The sequence below is a fragment of the Camelus bactrianus genome, chromosome 9 (genome assembly GCF_048773025.1).
Source record: "Camelus bactrianus isolate YW-2024 breed Bactrian camel chromosome 9, ASM4877302v1, whole genome shotgun sequence".
Classification (NCBI taxonomy): domain Eukaryota; kingdom Metazoa; phylum Chordata; class Mammalia; order Artiodactyla; family Camelidae; genus Camelus; species Camelus bactrianus.
Genome location: NC_133547.1, coordinates 11,825,979 through 11,849,417, shown reverse-complemented (window position 1 = coordinate 11,849,417; position 23,439 = coordinate 11,825,979). Strand labels below are relative to the sequence as shown.

The window sequence follows — 23,439 nt, the reverse complement described above, 5'->3', positions numbered from 1 at the left end:
GCAGAAGCAGTGAGGTGTGTGGTTGGGGCAGAGGGAGCAGGGGAGAGTAGGAGGAGATGAGGGCAGGGAGGTTAACAAGGCAAATTCTGTGGGGCCTAGGGGTGAGAGCTTTGGCATTTACTCTGAGTGAGATGGAGGGTCCTGAACAGAGAAGAGATATCTGACATGCAGTCACTCTGGCTGCATGTGGGAAACAGAGGGAGTTGGGGTAGGGGCAGGAAGACCAAGGAGGGGCCTGCAGTGATGGATCAGGATTCAGGCAGAGGAAGTGGTGAGGAGTGAGCAGATTCTGCATAAGTATTGAGAATTTTGTACTTTGTAATTTTATCATTTGAATATTCATCCCCATATTCATTCAAGGAAAAAAGTATTACTATGAGAATTTACTAACAACCTCCAGGAGAATCCACTGGTCTGTTCCGTTCTGCTCACTGCTGTATCACTACATACCTAGAACAGGGCCTGGCACAGAGTGGGTGCTCAGTAAATGTTTGTTGAATGAATGAATGAACCTACGCTGTCTTCAATTCTCCGTGCAGGGTGTTCCAGCTGCACAGAAACATTCCTGAAAATTTGCTTAAATATCAGGATGGAAAATCTGCTGAGTTTATGCTGGATTTCCAGGAGCTATGTAATAACTCAAATGGCTCCAATTCAGGATAATGTTGCCCACTACATGGATTTTACTATTTGCCTTCCAATTAAAAATAATTTTTATCTAAGGATGAAAATACTTAAGAGTACAGTGCAGACCTGATATTTGCACTACCAGTGGGTAATTAGGGGGTGCCTGCGGATCTTGTGTGGGGGCACAATGGTGACTAAAAGAGTCCAGCCCTCCTGGAGCTGCCAGTCCAGTGGGGGAGACAGACTGGTTCCCAGACAGTGGTAGCCCAGAGGGGTCAGGGTGAGAATGGGGGGAGGTATAGGCAGAATGGTCACAGCTGGGATGGGGGAGGCACTGAAGGCTTATATCTCCATGTCCCCCGTCATGATATACCATGGAGATCACTCCAAAACAATGTATAGAAGTCATTTTTATTTTTCACTCATCTACATTGTGGCCCATCATGTAGATGAACCAAGTTTATTCAACAAGTCCCCTACTGACGGACATCTGAATGGTTTCAGTCTTTTTTCCATTATCAAGAGCACTTCAATGAACTGCCTTGGGCTTACATACTTTCATTGCATTGTATCTTTGGGCTAGATTTCTCTTAGTGAAATAGTTGGATCGAAAGAAAAATGCATCTGTAAGTTTGCCATATATTGCCAAATTTCCCTGCATTGGACTTACACATTTTGCATCCCCACTGGTGACATATGAAAGAATTCTCTTCCTCCTAGCCTTGTCAATTAATTATATTGTCAAGTTTTTGTATTTTTGCCTGATAGTTGAGAAGTGATGTCTCGGGGTAGTTTAAGCTGCATTTCTCTTAATATGGGCAGAAGTGAGAATTTCTCATCCTTAAGGGCTGTTTGTATTTCTTTTTCTACCAGCCATTTAGATCTTTTGTTTATTTTCCTATTGGATTTTTTTTCTCTGTCTTAAGGATGTCTCAGTTCTTTTTCTTGTAAGGCAGTTGATCCTAGGTGAGACTCAACAGCAAGATTCAGTGGAAATAACTGGTTTGGGTGATACATCTGCATTCAAATCTAGGCTCCATCATTATAAACTGTTTGCCTTTGGGCAAGTTATTTAACCTCACTAAGACTATTTCTTTATATCTATACTCATTTTGCAGGGTTGTTGTGAAGCTCAGAAATACTGAACATGAGAAACCTGACCTATTGAATGCATTCAATATATTTAGATTTCTCTTTCTGTCAACTGCCTGTTTATATCCTCAACGCACTTTTTCTAATTGGGCTGCTGTCTTTTTCTTACTTATTTGAAGGCACTCTTTGTATGTTGTGGATAGTAATCCTTTATTAGGTATGATGCAAATCTTTCCTCCAAGGTTGTGGTTGGCCATTTATTCATTCAACAGACATGTACTGGGCACTTACTATGTGCTAGGTGCTGGAAATAGTGGTGAATGAATCAGATACAGATTTTATTCCAAGAGAAACGTAGAGCCAATGGTCCTGTGTGTATGTTAAGAAGAGCCATCTAGCGGCTGGGAGGATGGATTACAGGAGGGGAAGAGCAGATAGTAGGCTATTGGTTGCTACGAGTGAGGACGAGGGGTGAACCAGGTGGTGACACGGGGCATAATAAGAAAGGCAGGCAGATTTCAGGTAGGTTTGGATACCATCCAAAAGGATTTGTTGATGAATGGAGTGGAGGGCAAAGGGGAGGAAAGAGTCAAGAATAATTCCCCATTTTCTGGCTGCTAGACTGAGGACTGGTAGTGCTATTAACCCAGGTGGGAAGACCATTATAGGCAGGGTAGGAGACAGGTTTGGAAGGGAAGAGAGACTTCCACTTTTGACTTGCAGATTGGGTGAACACATGAAGTCCTCGCTCCAGCTCTGTGAGGTAGGTACTACCCTTAGCTCTACTTTAAATATGATGCTATTGACTGAGTGTTTGTGTCCCCTCAAAATTCATGTGTTGGAACCTGATCTCCAATGTGATGATATCTGGAGGTGGGACCTCTGGGAGGTGATTGGTCATGAGGGTGGGGCCTTCATAAAGAGATTAGTATCTTTATGAAAGAGGCCCAGAGAACTCCCTTGGCCTTGCAGGAAATAGGCTCTCACCAGACATCGAATCTGCCAGTGTCTTGATCTTGGACTTTCTGGCCTCCAGAGCTGTGAGAAAATTGAATTTCTGTTGTTTCTAAAGCACTCATTCTATGGTATTTTGTTACAGTAACCCAGGTGGACTAAAACATATGGGGAAACTGAGTGACAGAGAAATTAACTTGCCAGGGTTATAAATGATAAAGCCAGAATCTATTGATCTCTCTTTTCATTTTCTACTTCTTCCCTCCATCCAGTTGTTCATCTTCTCAGCCATCCATTCTTCTAATCATCCATTTCCCCATTTTCCCATTTCCCTACCCATCCCCTCCCAATCCACCCATCTATCTCCATCCAGCCATCCATTCTCTCACCCCCTAATATATATTCATCATGTACCAGATTCCTCAGGCATCTGACACCTGCTGTGCAGGAAGGGAAGTCAGGGATGAGAGGCATAAAATAGATGCGTTGGTATGCAGCTTAGCTTAAGATATTTATTCAATGCTTTCACAGTTGGCCTCAGTGGCTCATCAAAGGGGTAGAGTGGGGTAGGGGCACACAGTGACAAATGACACAGTGCACCCTTCGATTACTGCAATCACCAGGGGGTTCAGGTCTTGACGTCCTCATTCCCAGTAGATGACTGATCAGTTGTGACTGCAAGAGACACACACTTAGCACTTCTTCGTGTAGACTGAGCACCCACCCTGACTGCCCCCTTCCCATGAGGGCCCAGGTGCCCCTGCCCCATGTAGCCTGGCTTCCAAGCTACATTCCCTCACCAGGGGGAGAAGTCCTGTGCTCTCCAGTTCTCCAGTGTTGTCTCCCCATTGGAGTTATGCTCATCATTGGTCCCGGCCACGTCTAAGTTTCCGCAGGCCCCACACAGCATCCCAGCGTGGTCATCGCTGACGGCCACAGCCAGCTGCCCATTGGTGCCAAGCAGCACCTGAACCCCTGCCTTCTGCTGGACTAGCACGGAGCCATCAGGATTCTGACTCACGGACACAGATGTTAACACCTCAGCTGGGAGATCCACGGGGAGACCATTCACCTGGTGGTTGGTGGGGTTAGGGGGTGGGTAGAACAGAGGTGAGGCTGGGACCACAGAAGCGCTGTTATCTGGATGGAGACCCCCAGCAAGACAACAAACTCAAGGAGCAGAAGCAGAAGCTGAAAGACATGAAGACCTGGACTGATGTCCTTTATGGAAAGATGAATACTTAAAAGATAGTTGGCAATTTGGACAGATAGACAGAATAACAGAGAGTCGATGGATGGAGAGATGGATCAATGGATTAACAGGTGTGCACACAACATTCCAAGGGCAGCCAGGGGTGGAGGCAGGGAAGCACTTGTACCAGACAGATAAACAATCAAACCCCAGCATCATCCTGTCTGAGTCTAGTTTTCAAAATAAAAGAACCCTTGAGCATGTCCTGTAAGTTACTGGTTCCCTAACAGGGCAACTTCATCCCTTATTTTTTCAATGCTGATGTCTGAAGACAAGTCATGACCCAGCAAGTATAATAATCATGTGAGAAAATGACTGTTTCTCTAGTATAGGCTGTGGACTCAGTAACCTTGTGAGTTTTTTTCCTTTAAATAACTGTTGTCTGTTCTCATTGATGAGTTAATCCTTGTAAAGTCAGAAGCCCTAGCGAGCCCTTTTTTCAAAGTAAAATTTTTTTCTAAATGCTCTTGTATATGACTCTTCCTCTGCCACAGATTGGAGAGATCGGTAGACAGGAAAGACAGGTAGATAGATCTGAAGAGATGGATGCATGGATAGATGGAAAGATGGAGGAAAGGAGAGAGGGAGAGAGAGAAAGAAGGAAAAAAAGGAAGAGGTGGAAGAACAGATGGCTAGAAGGAGGGAGAGAAGAAGAATGGATGGATGCAGTGAAGGATAGTTGGAGAGGTGGATGGAAAGTTTCATCAGTCTCTAAAGGATAAGAACTGGCTCTATATTATCTGTGTTACCAGCACATGGCCTGGTGCAGAGGGAACAGGGCTGAATGTATTCACCAAACCAAACTTCTCCTGCGTACCCTCTAGTGCCAGGCACTGATCTGGGTACTGGCTGACAAAGTGATGACCAAGATAAACAGGATCCCTGCCCACCTGAGGATTATATTCTAGTAATGGAGAAAGACGACCAACACAAACAAAGAAATTAATGGGTAACTTCAGAGAGTGATAAGTGCCTTGAAGGAAATAAGACAGTAACAGCATTGAGACTGGGATAGAGAGGGAGGGTGTCTGTAGGTAGCTGAGAAAGGCCTCTCTGTAGAAGCAATGCCAGAACTGAGATCTGAAGGATGAAAAGGAACCCATTCTTGGAAAATCTGGGAGAAAAGCATTGCGATAGTGGGAACAGCAAATGCAAAGGCTCTGGGGTTGGAACAAGCTCGGTTGGCTGTATGAACAGTATCAAGGCCAGTTTGGCCTATTATAAGCAGAGCCAATGAGGGAAGGAATTGTAGAAAATGAAGTTGGAGAGGCCAGCAGAAGTCATATCATACAAGGCCTTGCAGGCCCTGGAAGGGAGGTAGCTTGAGTTTAGAATGCTGTTTTGGCAAGCCACTGAAGAATTTTAAGCAGCAGAATGACCTGATCTGACTCACATTTCTAGAACATCTATCTGCTGTGTAGAGAACTGTTTCTTGATAGAGGAGCAAGAGGAGGCAGGAGTAGGGGTCTGTTCACCTGAATTATGAATCAAGCACAGGGCCAGAGAAAAGGAGTGACCGGTCCAGATTACACTGAAGAGAGGACTCAAGCTTCCCAGCTTCCCTGCTTCCAGGGACCACCTGAAGCTGAGTCTTGGATCATCTCCAGGCATTGGTGGAGGGATATAGACCATCCACTGGATGAGGAATGTGTGGAGCACTGGCTGTATCTCTCCACTGGACCCAGAAGACACCAGTGGATGTCCCTGCAATCAATGAACAGGCCATGGAACTGAGACATGGGAACTTTAGAGCAGCCTGCCGTCTGTGTTTAGGTCCTAGGCTCTGTTACATAGGCCACGGCTGATTAGACGATGAGCTGGCATCAGCCCTCAGTTAGGCCAAGCAGATTCTCTCTCTCAGAAATTTGGGATTGGGGTGCTGAGAAACATGGGGTTTGGCAAATGCAAAACGTTTGTAAGTGAGTGGAAGTCAAGAGGCAGAAGAGAGGGCCCACTGGGGCTGGAATGGACTTACGAGACAGTGACAGGCCTAAGGGGGCCCTAAGAGCAAGCTGAAGGACAGTTGAGGGAAAGGTTCAGTGGCCTGGAGTGGACAGAGTCCAGAGGACGTCCCCACTGAGCATGGCACTTGGAATCCATCTTGGTCCCTTGTATCCTCACAGTTACCACCACCATCCCATTCCCATCAAAGTGGTTCAGAGCATGGCGCTGGTGGGTTCAAAATCTGGATCTCCCAGGCACTCTCTGAGTGACTTGAATAAATGACTTTTTTGGGGGTGGGCCCTAGTTTCCCCTCTGTGCAAAATAGGGATAATAATAATAATCCCTGTCTTGTTGCGAGGAGTCACAGAGAATGAAGCTGATCTGGTGAACAGCAAGTCTGAAAAACAGAGGTACATATCCAGATAACACTGCCGGGGCACCTGGATCCAGCCACTCCTGAGGCTCTATCCCTGGATTTTCTAGTTATGTGGGCCAATACATTCATTTTTGCTCAAGGAACTCTGAATTTGGTTTCCTGTCACTTGCAACCAATAGACTCTTCATTAACATTAATATCAAAACTAGTAAGTTACTTAAATGTGTTTTTGCTCCTCAAGAATTCAGCCAGAACAGAGGGACTAAGTTTGAAGTGCTGAGACAAATATAAATCCAGAGAAACAAACTGCAGAGATCTGGGTGAGAAAAACAGGTAGTAAGACAGATGGGCAGCCAGGAATGTAAGGACACTGCAACAGGAAGAACAGAGCCCAGAGGAGACACTCACCCTGGGCCCAGGCTTACCCATACGCTGTTGTTTCGGGTCACAGTCACCAGCCCATCCCGGAAGAAGATGTGAACAAGGCCCACAGCTTCAGCTTTGTCATCGCAGGGCCAGACGTTAGCGATCACACGGTACCAAGGGATGGTCTCCTGTAGTCCTGAGCAGCGGAAAGAGAGCTCATAGATGCCCGGGGAGCTGATGGCAGTGCGGGCCCCGTTGAAAGTGGTGAGGTTGCCATCCACAGAGAGGGAACAGAGACTGTCGGGGACCCAGCAGTCCCGGACCCCAGCCTGGACCTTGCACACATGGCCTGTTGGGCAGCTGGCTGCCTGGCACGTCAGGCCGGTGCTTGAGGAACAGGAACAGCGCTCGCTGCAGTCGGAGGTCATCAGGGAGGAGTTGACCTGTGCACAGGAAGGGGCTACGTTATGGCGGTGTGGTGGATTTCCAAAAACGGCCACAACCCTTCAACCTTCTGGATCCATGCAGAGTGACTTTGCAGCAACTCCCATTAAGAAATGGAGTTTATTTCCCCTTCTCCACGAATTTTGGCTGGCCTTAAGACTGTGTCTTAGTCATAACAATGCAGCAGAAGCAACGCTGTGCCGAGTTTAAGCCAGTACCTCAACAGACCTTACAGCTTTACCCTCTCTTTCTCGGAACCCTGCCCAGCCCCTGGCCTGCCTAAAGATGAGAGACCCATGGAAGAGAGACAGCCAGACCTCAGCTAATCCAACTGGGGGACTACAGATGTAAGAGCCAGTCCAGGGGACGGCAGAAGAACTGCCCAGCAGAGCCCAGCAGAGCCCAGCCCAAACTGCAGAGCTGCAGGATTGTGAACTACACAAACAGTTGTTTTAAGCGACTATGTCTTGGGGGAAGTTTGTAGCCCTGCAAAAGCTAACTGATATGGGTAGGAGTGGGCACTGGAGACATCCCAGAGCCCTGGTACCCACAGCCCAGAACACGGGGCTCCTGAAACCCAATTCCAGGAAAGGGACTTCTTCCTGGTTTTCTCCTGCCTGATGGGCTGTTCTTTCTTCACTGCACTTTTAAGTTCCTCTTCATCTCCCAAATTCTGAACACTACCCTGCCCAGGGCTCAGTCCTCAGATCTGTTCCATCTCTAAACTACACTTACTACCTGGTGATGTCACCAAATCCCATAAAACTAAAAGCAGTATCTGATCCTCAACTGAACCCCCGCCTGGGGTGGGGATGGGGCGTGGGTAATTGTCTTACAGACCATTACTGGGACAACTGGTGAAATTCGAATAAAATCTTTAGATTAGATAACAGTATCGAATCAGTGTTAATTTCTTGACTTTGAATTGTACTGTGGTCATATCAAATGTGTTTCCTTACTCTTAAGAAACCCATGCTAAAGTATTTAGGGGTAAAGGGGCACTACGTTTGCATCACACTGTCAAATAGTCCTAAAAAAAATAGTGTGTGCATGTAGAGAGAGAAAGGATGATAAAGCACTTGGCAAAAAGTCAAAGAACCTGAGGGAAGGATATGCAGTTCTTTGTACTATTCCTGCATTTTTTTTTAAGTTTGAATTCTTTAAAAGTTTGAGAACTTTAAACGAGATGAATACATTTAATTAAAAATAATGAAAAAATAAAAATAAATGAAAAATAATGACCATCTCTATACTGATGATTCCCACATTTGTGCCTCCAGCCCAGACCTCTCCTCTGAATGCCAAATCCACAAATCTGAGAAATCTAGCACAGGCAGAGTGGTCAAGGCTGGGATGGGGAAGCACAGGGGTCTGTGGGAGTCCAGAGGAGGTGCCTAACTCGGCCTAGGGGATCAGGGAGGGCTTCCTGTAGGTGGCGAGACCTTAAGAGAGGAGTAGAAGCTTGGCATCTCCTTCCCCAGAAGTTCTGTACTTCCAGACCCTCTAGCCTACCTTCCTGCTATTAATGAAACTGGGATGAATGGGGATAGGGTGTGGTAATCTGTCTTTCCTTTATTTGACAAATATGCTTTTGAAGAAGTAGGACAGCCTAGTAGTTCAGATGGTGAGCCCAGGCTGCTGGGGCATGAGTCCCAGACTCCCCACTTGCTAACGGTAACCTTGGGCTGACTTCCCTTTGTCACAATTTCCTCATCCATAAAACAGGAAAAATAACAATAGTGCCTGTCTCATAGAACTATCGTGACTATTAAATGACTTAACATCTGTAACAAACTGAGTGCATAGAAAGAGCTCAAAAAATATCAATCACAAAAATAAATCAACTATTAACTTTCAGTTCCCTTTATTAAAAGATTGTTAGCTGTGCTACCTACTGTGCTGCTGAAAATTACTCTTATTTTTACTGTGATGAGCATGGAGGGTGAGGCCCAGTGCTCAGTGGGTGCCTAGCATGTACAATCACAGCCGATCCTCAGACACCTATGGTGCACGGATGATGATCAACCCCATTTTACAGATGAAACAAATGAGGCTTAGGGAGGGGGGCTGTAGCAGGCCCTATAAGGGCCCCCAAAAGATATCAGACCCTAATGCCTAGAACGAGTCAATGTTATCTTATCTGGAAAAAGGGTGTTTGCAGATTTGATGAAGGATCTTGAGATGGAGAGATTATCCTGAGTGGGCCTTAATACAATCTTGTATATCCTTATAAGAAGGAGGCAGAGGGAGATTTTACAACACACACAGAAGAGGAGGGGGAATGTGACACTGAAACAGAAATTGGAGGGACATGGCCACAAGCCAAGGAGCTCCTGCAGCCACCAAAAGCTGGGAGAGGCAGGGAACAGATCCTCCCCTAGAGCCTCTGGAGGGAGCGCCGCCCAGCCAACCCAGCCCAGTCATACTGATTTCTGACTTCTGGCCTCCAGAACTGTGGGAAAATAAATTTCTCTTGTTTTAAGCCACTAAATTGCTGTCATTTGCCACAGCAGCCACAGGAAACTAATATAGGGATGTTACCAGCACTGAGTCACACAGAAGGGAAAGGATGGTGGCTTCTCTGCCCCCAACCTTGAGGGGGTCAGCACAGAAACTTTGAGTCTCCCTCAGGCTCCTTCACCCGCCCTGCCCACCTTAAGTTCCTGCTCACCGGCAAGTATCGGCCGTCATGGGTGCAGCCGCAGTCTTGGACAGGGATGCAGATACCCTGGGACAGCAGGTAGCGATCATCACACTCACAGCCCTCAAAGCAGCGGGTGGTGCAGCCCGTGAGGCCAGAGAGAGATGCACAGGAGCCCTGGCAGGAGCGCGTGCAGGTGGAGTAGTGGCTGTGAGCAGGGCACTGGAGCGCTGCAGAGAGAAGAGGCAGGGTGGGGTCATGCCTGCACCTGAACACCGAATAATGAACAGGGGTACTGGACACCCAGTTCTGGGCTGGTGGTGCTGGGGACACAAGCAATGAAGATAGCTCCAGGACCTACCCTGTGAGCTCATATCAGTGGGACAGATAGTGATAGCCCAGTGTGCCCAGGGCTACACTGGGGAAATACAGACAGAAGCTGAGGGCCAGGACTGGGGAAGCAGAGGCAGAGGGGTCAGGGCCAGGATGGGAGCTGTAAGGCTCAGGGGAAGCATCCAGGGTGAGCTTCCGCTGAGCAACTGGTGGATGGTGCGGCTACCTTGAGATGAAGACCAGGGTAACGGAATAGGAGGATCAGGTTTGAGATGAGATGCTGATGTCATATGGGAACACAGGAGGTGTGAGGGACCCTAGGGACGCCCAGGGGAAAGTATCCAGGAGGCCACTGGACCCCTGAGGCTGGCAGGCAGGACAGAGGTCAGAGCTGGAGATAGACAGCATCCACTGTCAGCACTGATGACAAAATCAAGGCTATGGGGGTGGATGATGGGCCTGGACCTAGGTCCTGTCCTGAGGAGAGTGAAGGAGACCTGGCCCTGCCCTGGGGGTATGAAGGGAACAAATAATCTCTGACTGGGAGTATCTAAGAGGTAGAGTCTTGGGGGTCTGAGGGAGCTGCAGCCTTGTCTGGAAGAATCTGAGAGGATATGGTCCCATCCTGGGGGGTCTGGGTGAGGAACAGACTCAGGCTTTACTGTGTGAGCTTCTGGCCTGTCCGACCTGCCCTCCCAGGTCCCAACAGAAAGGGTCCAAGATGGGCCCTGAGAAGAACTCTGAGGTCTCAGGAGAGCAGGCCCCTGAAAGGAGTCTGAGAAGGGTCAGTCGGTGGGCAGGAGGGAAGCCAGCAGGGTGTGTGGTGGGAGGAGCTGGGGGCTGCTCCTGAGATGCAGACAGGAGAGGGAGCAGGATAGGGGGCGCCCCCAAGCTTGGGTGGAAGTCTTCCCTAGGGCCCATGGACACTCACGGCAGAAGCTATCCGACCTCCAGGCCTTCATGGTCACACCAGCTGCCTGGCAGGCTGCCATGTAGTCTGCTAGGCTGCGGCAGAGGACGGCAATGCTGCCCTTCTGGGCACAGAGGTCGTACACGCATTGGCGGAAGTACTCCGAGGGGCTCACCACTGCATGGCAGGCTGAGAAGGGGCCGTTAGGGTCCTGGAGCTCCCCGCAGGCTTCGAGGCTCTCGTATGGGGCCGTCTCCTCTGCCGAGCACACAGGGCAGCCTTGGGACCCACAGCCCTCGTCACAGCCCTCAGAGGAGCCAGGCGCCCGCCACGCGGTTCCAAAGGCATCCACGCTGGAGGCCACGGCACCAGTGGGCAGGACAAAATCGTCACTCCAGTTGCCATTGAAGTTCCCACAGAGGCCACAGAGCCGGCCATGGAAAGGGCTAGGGATGGATATGAGGACGTGGGCATCGCCATCAAAGAGAAGCCGCAGGTCCTTGGTTGTCTGTAGAATCATGTGCCGGCCCTCGGCAGTCACCCGCACATGACCCACAGCCACAGGCAGGGCTACGGCCTCGCCATCCACAGTGACCTGGATGGAAGGGCCAGATAGGTCAGGGACTCAGAACCACAGGTAGGGCAGGCCCCTCAGACCCCTAGGGTGAGCCATGTCCCCCACAGACTTCCTAGGGCAGGGTTGTGTTCCTGCCGCAGCCCCCAGGGCAGGGCAGTGTCTCACTTAGTCCCCTTGGGGTGGGGTCACACCTCTCTAAAAACCCCTAGGGAGGGCCCTGTCCCCCTCAGAGCTCCCAGGGTGGGGTCATGGTGCTTTCAGCCTCCCAGAGCAAGGCCATGTTCACTTACGTTTGGTCCCTGAGCCAGGCCCACAACCTGACCGGCCACAGTGACCACCAGACGTTGGGGCTCTCCTGATGCGTTCTTCTCAAGCACGATGGTAAAGTCCTCATCCTCAGGCTGTGGGTGGCAGACCTGGGCCAAGATATAGGAGCAGGAGCCATGCAGGTCATAGACACGTCCATCAAGGGTCACGTAGTGGATGCCCCCGCTGGCCAGGCAGCGGCCACAGCCTGTAGGGTAACAGGCCTGGACGCCGTCCTGTAACCGGCACTCCTCATAGGGCCCGCAGGCCTTGCCCTCCTGGCAGGTGACCTGGCCACTGGGCCCACACTCACAGCGCTGCTCACACTCAGGGCCTGGGTAGAAGGCTTCGCCCAGCGGGTAGTAGCGGCCCTCGTGGAGGCAGCCACACTGGCCCACAGGCACGCAGGTGTCTCCACTGAGCACGAAGCCGGCATCACAGATGCAGCCCTCACGGCAGGTGGGCTCACAGCCCTCGGGCACCGAGAGGCTGGGGCAGCTCACAGGGCAGGAGTCACCGCAGAGCTTGTAGTGGCTGTTGGCGGGGCACTGGAGGGCTGTGGGGACAAGAGAGGAGTGAGCCGGGCAGATGGGAGGGAGGAGGACCGGGGGAGGCACAGAGTGGGAGAACCTGTCCAGGTGAATCTGAGCATATTTCATGAGTGAATCTGTCCAGGGATCTGTGTCTGACCCCGTACGTCTAGGTGGGGGATTCAGTGTGGGGATCTGGGGGTCAAGTCTCTCTGTCCAAGTGGTGTATCAACCTGATCAAGTATTTCTGAAGATCAAGTCAATCTGACTGGGTGAATTTAACCATGTGTATCCGACCGAGATATGCAAGATTAGAACCAACTGTATCTCAGGCTGTGAATCTGGCTGTGCTGTGGGGTCAGATGGACCTTGTATGCCACCAAAGTACACCTGTCTGACCAGAAGCCTCTGAGGGACTCTCTCCGACAGGGTCTGTGTCAGCGTGTGACTCCCACCACGCGAATCTGATTGGGTGAAGCTGACAGGATAAATGTGACCAGGAGATCGGCCTGAGGGGACCTGCCCATGATCTGACCACGAATCTGTATGTATCTGCCTGGGGCTATGTCAGGGTCATGATTCTACTTAGGTATAAGTGTATCTATCTAGTACCTAAGTGTATCTCAGTGTAAATCTAACCAAGTATCTCTAACCAGAGGAACCCTTGTCTGAGATTATCAGACCAATTCTATCTGACCTTGTGTATTTCCCTGTCTAGGGGCATCTGACCAGGTGCAATTCTTCAGGTCTCTCTGACTAGGAGTAGCTGAGAGAATTGACTTGACCAGGTGTACCTCTCTGTGTGGTTTGGAGAGGGTCAGACACACTCATCTGAGCTCATGAATCCCGGAGAGTGAACTGGACCGAAGGATTCTGACCAGGAGTATCTGAGCCACCCCATTACAATATGTGACCTAGCGTATTTCCATGTGTGAATGCAAAGGTGTTTCTTTGACAGGAGATACCTGGGCTCTGGGGAAGCAGGATGGTGCCTAAGCCCCCCTGAGGAAAAGGCTCTTGTCTTAGAGCCTTGTGAAGGGGAGAGGTGTGGAGACCTCTGCTATGTTGCCCATTTAGGATCAGTACTCACGACAGAAGTCCGGCCGCCTCCACTCGCCGAGCTGGGCCCCAGCAGCCTGGCAGGCTGCCACATAGGCGGCCACGGCAGGGCAGAGGCCTCCCGGATGGCCCTGAGCCTGGCAGGCGTCCAGCAAGCAGGCCTGGAAGTACTGCTCGGGCGGCACGAGGCTGTGGCAGGGCGCCAGTGGGCCGTCGGTGGCTGAGATAACGCCGCAGGCATCGGGGCCGCCGAAGGACTCCTGCTGCTCCGGCGTGCAGGGCTCCGGGCAAGGTCCGGGCACACACTCCCCGCAGCCCTCAGCGCCGCCCACCTGCCAGTCGCCGGGGTTCCCGTCCACCGCGTTCAGGTCGTCGTTGGGGTTCTGGTTGTAGTTCCCGCACAGGCCACAGAGGGTGCCCGCGTATGCCGCTGGCACGTGCAGGCGCACATTGCTGTCTCCGTCGAAAGCCAGCGAGATCCCAGCGGCGGTGGTCACCACCACGTCGGCGCCGCTCAGGTGTGCGTGCAGGCGCGAATCCAGCTGGAAGGGCAGCGCCACCAGCTTGCCGTCCACCTGCGGGCGCGGAGTTGGGGTTAGCGTAGTGAACATCACGGGCACAGGTTTGAATCCTGGACCCACTTTCTGGGGTGGGGGGGCAGGTACCCTGAGCACGTGACCTCCCCCCTTGTAATAATAATAGTCGTAGTAATAATGATGAGCATCTATAGACACGGTGTCACTGACTCCTCACACTACCCTCTGAAGCAGGCACTTAGACCCATTTTACAGAGGAATAAAGGCTCAGAGATAGGAAAGACACTGCTCCAAGCCATCTAGCTCCAAAGCTAGAACCCCTCCATCTGGCCCACTAACCTGTGAAAAGTGGTTGGGGTATTTGGCGGATCCCTAGCTTTCCCAGGCAACCCTGGGGCTGGCACATGCTCTTGTCTGACCCATAGACCCCTCACCTGCAGCTGCCGGGGCCAGCCGGCACTGAGGGTGAAGCTGTGGCCGTAGATGTGCAGGGTGACAGTGCGGGTGTAACTGACGGCCTGGCTGCCCCGGTGCTCATTGGCTACAGTGACGGTGAAGTTCTCAACCCCCGAGGGTAGTTCATCGCAGGGTGCACTCAGCAAATACTCGCAGGTGCCTTGGAAGTCAAATCGGTGCCCATCCAGGGTGATGTAATGAGGGTCACCCCAGGCCTGACACTCAGCTGTGCTGACAGGGTGGCAGCCGTGCTGGCCTGAGGGCAGCAGGGCACATTCTTCACCTAGCCCGCAGCTGGCAGGCTTGCAGACCAGTGAGCCACCCCCAGGCCCACACTGGCACTGTTGGGAGCAGGTGGCATCAGACCAAAACTCGCTGCCTGGCTCGTGGTAGGTGCCGTTGGCCCAGCAGCCGCAGCCACCATCCAGGGGGACGCAGTGGTCGGCACTCCATACGAAGCCTGAGTCACACTGGCAGCCCTCGGTGCAGGGGCCCTCACAAGGGGCTGAGGTTGTGGGGGGCACAGGAGATGGGCAGCTGGCCGGGCAGGGTGGGCCACAGAGCTCGTAGTGGCTGTTGTCGGGGCAGGGGATCTCTGTGGGTGGATGAAGGGGTGGGAGAGAGAGAAAGAGAGAGAATGGTGTCAGGGGGTGGGGTCTGAGGACAGGGTAGAAGGAGACAGAGACCAAGAGAGACAGAGCAAGAGACAAAGAGAGACTCGGTCAGAGACAGGGAGAGAGAGAATGAGAAACAGACAGAGACAAAGGGAGACACCAATGTGAGCGCCAAGAGACTGAGAGACAACAACAAAAACAGACAGAGAGAAAGAAACAAAAAGACCCAAAAGGACTGGAGTGAACCCAAACCAGCCTGGAAGAGGCAGGACCCCTGGCCCTAGCTCCTGCTCTGTTCCCGCAACACTTACCACAGCCGGCCTGTGCCCTCCAGTCCTCAATGACAACCCCAGCCGCCTGGCAGGCAGCAGCATAGGCGGCCAGAGCCTGGCAAAGTATGTCGTGGGCCCCACCGCCCAGGCAGACATCCAGAACGCAGCCCTTGAAGAAGCTATCGGGGGCCACGTGGTCATGGCAGGTGGCAAAGGGGCCACTGGTGCCAGGGGCCAGGGGTCCACAGAAGCCAGAGCCCCCATACTCCTCCATTTGGTCCTCGGTGCAAGTTGGGCAAGATCCTTGACATTCGTCCCAGCACAGTGGGTCCCAGCCTGGGGCCCTCCAGCTGCCACCCCAGATGGGTATGGAGGGAGCCAGTGTGCCGTTCGGGAAGGCTTGGTCGTTGCTGAAGTTGCCATCCATGTTCCCGCACAGCCCGCACACCGCGCTGTGATAGCTACTGGGCAGCGTGACCTCCACGCGCCAGTCCCAGTCATAGCTGACCCGCAGCCCGAAGCTAGTGGTCAGCACTGCTTTTGATGCGCCCTGGGTCACTGAAAGCTGTCCACCGGCTACAGAGACAGGCAATGCTGTCAGCACACCGTTCACCTGCAGGAGGATGGGAAGGGAGGCAAACACAGGTCACTTGAGATGCAGAGGCCCAGCTCTGGTCCCCTGCCTCCCTTCCTCATCCTGCCATGGCTGGGAGCTGCCAAGGCCTTCCTCACCACTGACGGTCATATAGTCGTTTGACAAACATTACGGACTTCTGCTCTAGTCCAGGCCCTGGAGAATGAAACCCCACTCTGCTGCTTTTTCTGGGTTTCTCTCTTGATCTCCATCTACCTCTCTTCTCTGTCTCTCCCTGTTGTCTTCCCCCGCCCTTCTTTTATTTTTACATCTTGACCTCTCTTTCTCACTCTGGTCTCTCTGAGTTTCTCTGACTCCAGCCCCCTAACCCCCAGTGTGTGTGTCACTTTCGCTCTCTGGGTTTATCTCTCTCTCTGGGTCCTTCTCTGGGTCTCACTCACTTACTGCCATCCTCTCTCATTTCCTGTGCTTCTCTGTGTGTCTGGGCATCTCTTCCACTCTCTCCCCATTGTTTATTGAGTGCTTACCCTGTTCCATACCTCATTCTCTCTCCCTGTGAGCTGCCATTAACCTGCATCCCCCTTACCTTGGGCAGAAAGGGCAGCCCACCTCTCTCTCTCTCTCCATCTCCCTGAATTTCTCTCCATGTTGGAGGCTCCGGGCCTTTCATTTGTTCCCTTACAAACATTCAAGGGTGTTCACCTGGGTCAGGCCCTCAGCTGAGCACTTTACATACATACATGTATCACGTTACTGTGGGGCAAGGCCTGCTATGATCACCACTTCATGGATAAGGAAATGGAGGCCCACCAAGTCAAGTCATTTGCCCAACATCACCCAGCTCATAAGGAATACTAACCTAGGTCTCTAAAAAGACAAATTCTGAAGTCCTACATTATAGCCCTTAACAAAGGGCTAGAATCATTTAATTCCCAGTAGAGGGGTGATGTCTTTGCCATAATTATTGTTGCTCTTGCTGACACTTTGTTCCAGGACCAAGGGAAGAGAGAGAGTATGAGCTCCTAACTGTGACTGGCAGGACCCTTCCCACCCTACTGGGGGGCTCAAGGGACCATCCTTACCCGGACTTTGCCGATTTCGCCTTTGTGGATGGAAATGTTGGTGTTGAGGGTAGTCACAGTGACCAGTCTCACAAAGGACACGGCAGGGTTGCCCCGGTTCTCATTCTTGGTGGTGACAGTGAAGGGTATCAGGTCCTGGGCATTGACTCCTGGGCAGCTGGTTGATGCCAGCACATAGTTACAGGTGCCCTGGAAGTCAAAGTGCCAGCCGTCGAAGGAGTGGTAATGTGGGTCGCCCCAAAGCCAGCACATGACCTCGTAGTTGGGCACACACATGCCCTGGCCATCCTTCTCCTTGCACGTCTCCTGTGGCCGACACGTCACATTATGGCACGGGTCTGGGGGCAGAGGAGAGAGGACTTTCAGGGGCTGCCCAGCATAAGGCCAGCTGCTTCCCAGCAGCAGCCCCAGGCTGTGCCAGGGATACTGGCTCTAAGGGTTACGGTGTGTGAGACCAGATTGCAGGGTCCCTATATCTGAGATGCAAGCACTACAGTCTGCTGTTTCTGAGACCAGGTGCTGAGGCCCCTCTATGTCTGAAACTCAGGCCAAGTGGTGGACTGTGTCCAAGACCATGTCAAAAGTCCCCACATCTGAGATGCAGGCCCTGCAGTTTGCTGTCTGAGACCTAGGCCCCAAGGTCCTTGCAGCCAAGACCCAGGGTCTAGGGTCTCTACATCTGAGACCCAGGTTCTGGGGTCCCCTGGCTTGAGATCTCAGCCCCAGAAGACTGAGGTCTGAGGCTAGAGCCCTAGGGGTTCCTGTGTCTGTGACACCAGCCCCGTGGGCATCCATGAGGACACCCACAGCCCAGGGTTCTCTGTGTTCAAGGCCTGGGCCCCGGGTTCCCCCATCTCTGAGCTCCTAGCCTCCTGGGGGCCACCAGCTGAGACCAGGTCCTGGAGGTCTCTGTGCCCAAGACCAAGGTACTGCAGGAACTTTCTGGTGAAAAACTAACCACAGAGGTCCCAGCATTTGAGACCCTGACCCTGGGGTCCCTGTATCTATGGCTTATGGCCTCAGGATCGCTCTACGCAAGACTCGATCTCCCTGGGGTTGCTGCACCAGAAACCCTGGCCTTGGGGGAAATCTCATTTCTGAGGCCCTACCTCCAAGGGACTCTTTGTCCAATATGCTGTCCCTAGGGCTACTGAATCTGTGACCCCAGTCTTTGCAACTCCTATGCCCAACCCCAGTCTTAAAATTTCCTTTTCTGTCCCCCTGCGCCAATTTTCTGTCGACTGCCCCTTAGCTTCAAATCCACGGAGAGAGTTAGGCTTTGTCAGCAGAGGGCGCTGAAGGGTCATAGCTGGAGGAAGGGGCATCTGGTCATGCTTCCAGCAGGGTTTGTTCTCGTGGCTCCTGGTGGCGAGCGGGTCAGTAGTATGGGGGACACCCACCCAGGGAGGTCCACTGGTTCTAGCTGGTTTCCCAGCGAGTCACTCTGGCAGGCAGCTTCCCAATGAGTTTTACCAGCAAAAATCCCAATGGAGTTTTCCCGACCAGCCGGCATAAGCTCCCTATCACCCTTCAATAAGATCTGTGTCTTGGCCTTGGATTGGGAGCCCTCTTCCCAATTCCTCCCTTCCTTGGGTCCTCTGCTGTAGCCTTTGGGGCCAGGGCTGCTCCCTACCTCTGCTCTTCTTGTGTTCGTTAGCGTTCTTTTTATCCCTTGGAAGTCAATCCCTATTACAAGCAAAGAATCCTATTAAACTTTCCCTATTTAAGCTACTGTGTGGCTTCTGCCTCCTGATTGGACTCTGACCATGATACCCCGGTCCCTGGGAGCCCCTGTTATCTTGCCCATCAGCCCTGAGGGCTCAATCAGCTCTGGAGGTATATCCCTTATCCTTGGGAATAAGGGACTTACTCCCCGCCCTTCACCCTAAGAAACAGTCCTAGGGGGTGCTCTGTGTCTTAGACTTAAACTGGGGAGGGTGTCCCCTGTCTGAAACTGTGTCCCTATAAATCTTGACCCTCCACTTGAGGTGGGTCCTGTATCCAAGATCCTGGCCTTGGTGGGGTCTCTGCCTGAGAACTCAGGACTCTGCTTCCTGCCCTGTCCCTGCAGGCCCCAGTCTCCCCTACCCCTGGGGCATGGTGTCTGAAGCTGTGAGCCTAACCCCACAAACCAGTGGTCAGCAAACTATGTGCTGCCAGCTGCCTGGTTCTGTAAATAAAATCTTACTGGAGTCACACCCCTTCACTCACATAGTCTACAGCTGATTTCGTGCCACAATGCAGAGTTGAGTAGTCGTGACAGAGACCATATGGCTTGCAAGTTTAAATATTGACCATCTGGCCTTTTAGGGAAAAAGTCTGCCTGCCCCTGCCTTACACTGAAGGTCTCTGCCAACTACCCTGGGAAACCCAGCCTGAGGGTCCCCACAGCCTGGATTCTACCAGAAGGGTCCCTGACTCCCAGCCTGGAAGTCCTCTGCCCCTGGTCCCAGGAATTACAGCCTAAGGGTCCCCAGGTCTGAGAATTCAATCTTTAGTCCTCTGTGCTTCCCATCATGAAGATCCAGGTCACCCCAGCCTCAGCTCCAGAGTCCCTGTCCTCTTTTCCCCAGCCACACCAGCCCCAGCCCCAACCCAGCACCTTTGGTGACGCAGCTCAGGACGCCTCCCGAGGGCTCGCACACCTGCCCTAGACTGCAGCTGTGGTTCTGGCACGCCAGGCCTTTTCCAGGGTGGCACACGCACTGCTGCTGGCAGTTGTCAATGAGTACTGTTTGCTCGGGCTATAAGGGGGACAGAGGACATGGCTATCAGGGTGGGAGGGGCTCTGGCAACTCCAGTGTTCTGGGCACAAAGGGGTCTGGAGGACATAAAAGGGACATCTTCCAGCAGGATGGCCCCTTGTCTGTGGCCTTGGGGGTCAAATTCATTCATTCACTTTCATTCATTTACTCACTCAGTTATTTATTCCAAAATATCCACTGAATGTCTGCTGTGTAGGAGAAATGATACATTATAGGAATTAAGAGCAAAGATTCTGGAGCAGATTGCCTGGGTCTGAAGCCTGTTTCTGTTATTTCTGAGTTATATCACTCTGTGCAAATTGTTTAACCTCATTCTGCCTCAGTTTCCTCACCTGTAAGTTACAGGTAATAAAAGCACCAACTCCTGAAAGTATAACTGAATTACCAATACATATAAAGTACAGATGAAATGAAAAGGGATTTCCTTTAAATATCCAGACTGGAGAGGAAACAGGGGTAGAGATGAAACAAGACTGGGAAAATGTTGGTTATTTTGGAAGCTGAGTGACAGTACATGGAGAAGTATTGTACCTGACTTTTACATGTGTGAAAAATTTTATAATACAAAGCTTATATATTCATGTAATGCATATATTATACATATAGCACTTAAAGCAGTAACCAGCACATAGTAAGCATCATCTACCTATTTGCTGTCAGTATTATCATGCATAGTAGGAGAAAAACAGAGAGGGTCCATGCCCTCACACAGCCCTCAGATCCTTGAGGGAGACTGACTTTAGATGAACACACACTCAAATCCAAGGAAAAGGAATAACTCTGAGAGAGTAGGAGAGGGAAGCCAAGGGAGTTAGCCACTGGTATAACAGACAAAATCTAGACCTGGGATACAAAGCTGAAACATGACCTGGGGAGCCAGGGGAGGGTTTCAAGTTGCAGGACCTATGGTCATATTCAGAAAGGTCTTTCCAGCTACCATGAGGACAGCGGTCCAGGGGGAGGGAGCAAAAGTGAGGGCTGGGAGGGAGCGACTTGGGAGAGGACAAACTGGACCATGGTAGGGCCATGGGGAGGGGAAGGATGGGTGGGAGGGACATACAGGAGGCCAAGTGGACAGGCTGTGGGGCTGATGGGCAGTGGGAGGGGGGTTCAGCATGTAGCCCCTGGCTCTGCCCGGCATGACTGGGTTCCTACCTCATAGTAAATCCCATTGCTGTAGCAGCCGCATTCCTGGATGGGCACGCAGGCTTGGCCGTCATTGAGGAAGCCGGAGTCACACTGGCAGCCCTCGGCACAGGTATCCGGGCACTGGGGAGACTCACTGAGCGCCGAGCAGCCCAGGGAGCAGGTGTCCGCACACAGCTCGTAGTGGCTGTTAGCGGGGCACTGCATCGCTGCAAAGAGGGGGTGCGGGTCAGAGCTCCCGGGAGTGAGGGGCTGCAGGGCCCAGGGTCTGCCTCTTCTGTGCCTCTGCCTCCCTCTCGCTCTGCCCCTCACTCACGACAGAAAGATTCGGTCCTCCAGGATTCCACGTGGCCTCCAGCCGCCTGGCAAGCACTCACATAGGCATGAATGTTGTTGCAGAGAATGCTCTCATTCCCGCCCCCCACGCAGAGATCAAAGACACAATCTTGTAAGGGACCCTGGGGATCCACCAGCTCGTGGCAGGTGGCCAGCGGCCCAGTGGTGCTGGTGAGGAGCCCGCAGAAATTTTCCTGCTCGTACTTCTCCTGCAGCTCAGGTTCACAATTAAAGTCAGAGTCGCAGTCCCCGCCAGGCTGGCAGGTGGGCGGTGGCAGACAAGGAGAGTCCTGCACTGCCTCCTCCCAGGAGTTGCCAAACTCATTGGAGCTGCCGGCCTGTGAGCCATCGGGCTTCTGGAAGTCATCCTTCGGGTCGTCGTTGTAGTTCCCACACAGGCCACACAGCTGTTCATAGTAGTTGCCTGGGACGGTGACCCGCACGTTGTACATGAGGTCGTAGGCCACTCGCAGGCCAAAGTCAGTCTCGATCACAACATCCGAGCCATGCTGGTAGGCACGGACCTGGCCCTCGGCCAGCACCACTGGCAGCCTCATGTCCACACCGTTCACCTGGGAGGTGGGAGATGCTGTGCTTCAGAGGGTACACTTTGAGAGGGCAGACCCAAGATCAAGCCCCTGCCCGACATGGAAGATCCACATGACCACACTCTTTGGGTCTTAGTTTCCATTATTTCTAAAATGGGCATAATAATAGGGTCTCGTAGTGGGTTGAATGGTGGCACCCCAAAGATATGTCCATCCAGAACCTCGGAATATGACCTTTTTTGGAATAAGGGTCTTTGCAGATGCAAGTAGTGTAATGATCTTGAGATGGGATCATCCTGGATTAGGGTGGGCCCTATGTCCAATGAAGAATGTCCCTAAAGAAGCCAGAAGAGGAGAAGATACAGAAACACACAGAGGAGGAGGCCATGTGATGATGAAGACAGAGGCAGAAGTGATGTGGCCACAAACCAAGAACACCTGGAACCACCAGAAGCTGGAAGAGGCAAGGGAGGATTCTACCCCAGAGCCTTTGGAGGGGGTGCAGCTCTTGCCAACACTTTGATTTTGGACTTCTGGCTTCCGTAACTGTGAGAAAATTAATTTCTGTTGTTTTAAGCCACCAAGTTGGCGGTAACCTGTTACAGCAGAACAGATGCAGGTCTCAGTGGAGCTCCACCCTTACCCGCTATCGTTTATTCACCTCTTACTGCTGTGATAGACAGTGCAGTGATTGACTCCAGAGTCATCGGCCTGGGCTCAAATGCAGCTCTGCTCCTTACTCTCTGCGAACTTGGGCAGGTGAATCACCTCTGTTTCTGTTTCCTCATCTACTGTGTGGGAATGAGGTACCTACCCCATAGATTAGGTACCTCATTTGGATTAGATATATTGAAATTTGTAAAGTGCTGAGGAATGTGTCTGACACAGAATGGGTGCTCTGGGAGCATTCGCTGTTATTATTAGTCATGGCTGGAAGTTTTTATTTTGAGAAATAAATGAGTGCTAAGAGTTTTTGCTTTAAGCATCCATGGGAGGAAAGTCAGGCTAAATTTCTGGGGGAAATGAACTTCTAATCCATGAGTCAAGAACCAGTGGTTTTCAGTTGAAGGCTGCTGGGCACCAACAAAGCCTCGTAAACCCACCCCCGATTAAGACAGTTGCTCATCCTTCCTGAAGGCAGATGCGATGAGCATTAGATCCTTTTGGAAGTGTGAGGAATCAGAGGAGAAGGCAGGAGAAAGACACGCTCCTGACTGAATCTCCTAAAAACACAGTCAACCACCATACTTCCCAAGCAGGGATGAGTAGTGGTTAAGGACAAGTGACGCAACTTCTGTGCCTCAGTTTTCTCATCTGTAAAGTGGGCTAACAATAATTTCTACCCAAGAGAGAACCTGCGGGATTCACTGAGATGCAAATAACAAGAACACTCACAATTCATATTAATTTAGAGCCAACCATATGGCAGGCACTTTTCCAGGAGCTTTGGCTACATGAGAGACTATATAAAAGCATCTAACACATGTTCAGTGCATAGTGAGCCCCTGAAAAAGTCAGCTACTGATCAGCACCCTCATTGTCAATACTGCTACTAGTACAATGACTATGTGGAATCTCTGGGGAAATCCGTCTAGTGTAAGAGAAATGCCAGTTTCCATAGGAGACCAAATCCTTCTCCATCAGAAAAGTGTCAGCCCAGACCGCCCAGGGTCCAGTG

General features: G+C 51.6%; 1 protein-coding gene across 1 annotated transcript in view; it reads right to left on the bottom strand.

Moving 5' to 3' along the window:
- Positions 1–3,165: 3,165 nt before the first annotated feature.
- FCGBP (Fc gamma binding protein) overlaps positions 3,166–23,439 on the bottom strand; it is a 39,320-nt gene continuing 19,046 nt past the window's right edge. The window contains exons 8-20 of the mRNA XM_010947243.3: positions 21,194–21,785; positions 20,887–21,086; positions 19,569–19,710; positions 16,967–17,304; positions 15,329–15,902; positions 14,382–14,998; positions 13,443–13,986; positions 11,807–12,378; positions 10,961–11,534; positions 9,727–9,926; positions 6,671–7,054; positions 3,474–3,745; positions 3,166–3,348 (exon numbers count right to left, since the gene is read on the bottom strand). Of these exons, the coding sequence (XP_010945545.1) occupies positions 3,339–3,348; positions 3,474–3,745; positions 6,671–7,054; positions 9,727–9,926; positions 10,961–11,534; positions 11,807–12,378; positions 13,443–13,986; positions 14,382–14,998; positions 15,329–15,902; positions 16,967–17,304; positions 19,569–19,710; positions 20,887–21,086; positions 21,194–21,785 (5,019 nt within the window). The 3' untranslated portion in view covers positions 3,166–3,338. The remainder of the gene's footprint in view (positions 3,349–3,473; positions 3,746–6,670; positions 7,055–9,726; positions 9,927–10,960; positions 11,535–11,806; positions 12,379–13,442; positions 13,987–14,381; positions 14,999–15,328; positions 15,903–16,966; positions 17,305–19,568; positions 19,711–20,886; positions 21,087–21,193; positions 21,786–23,439) is intronic.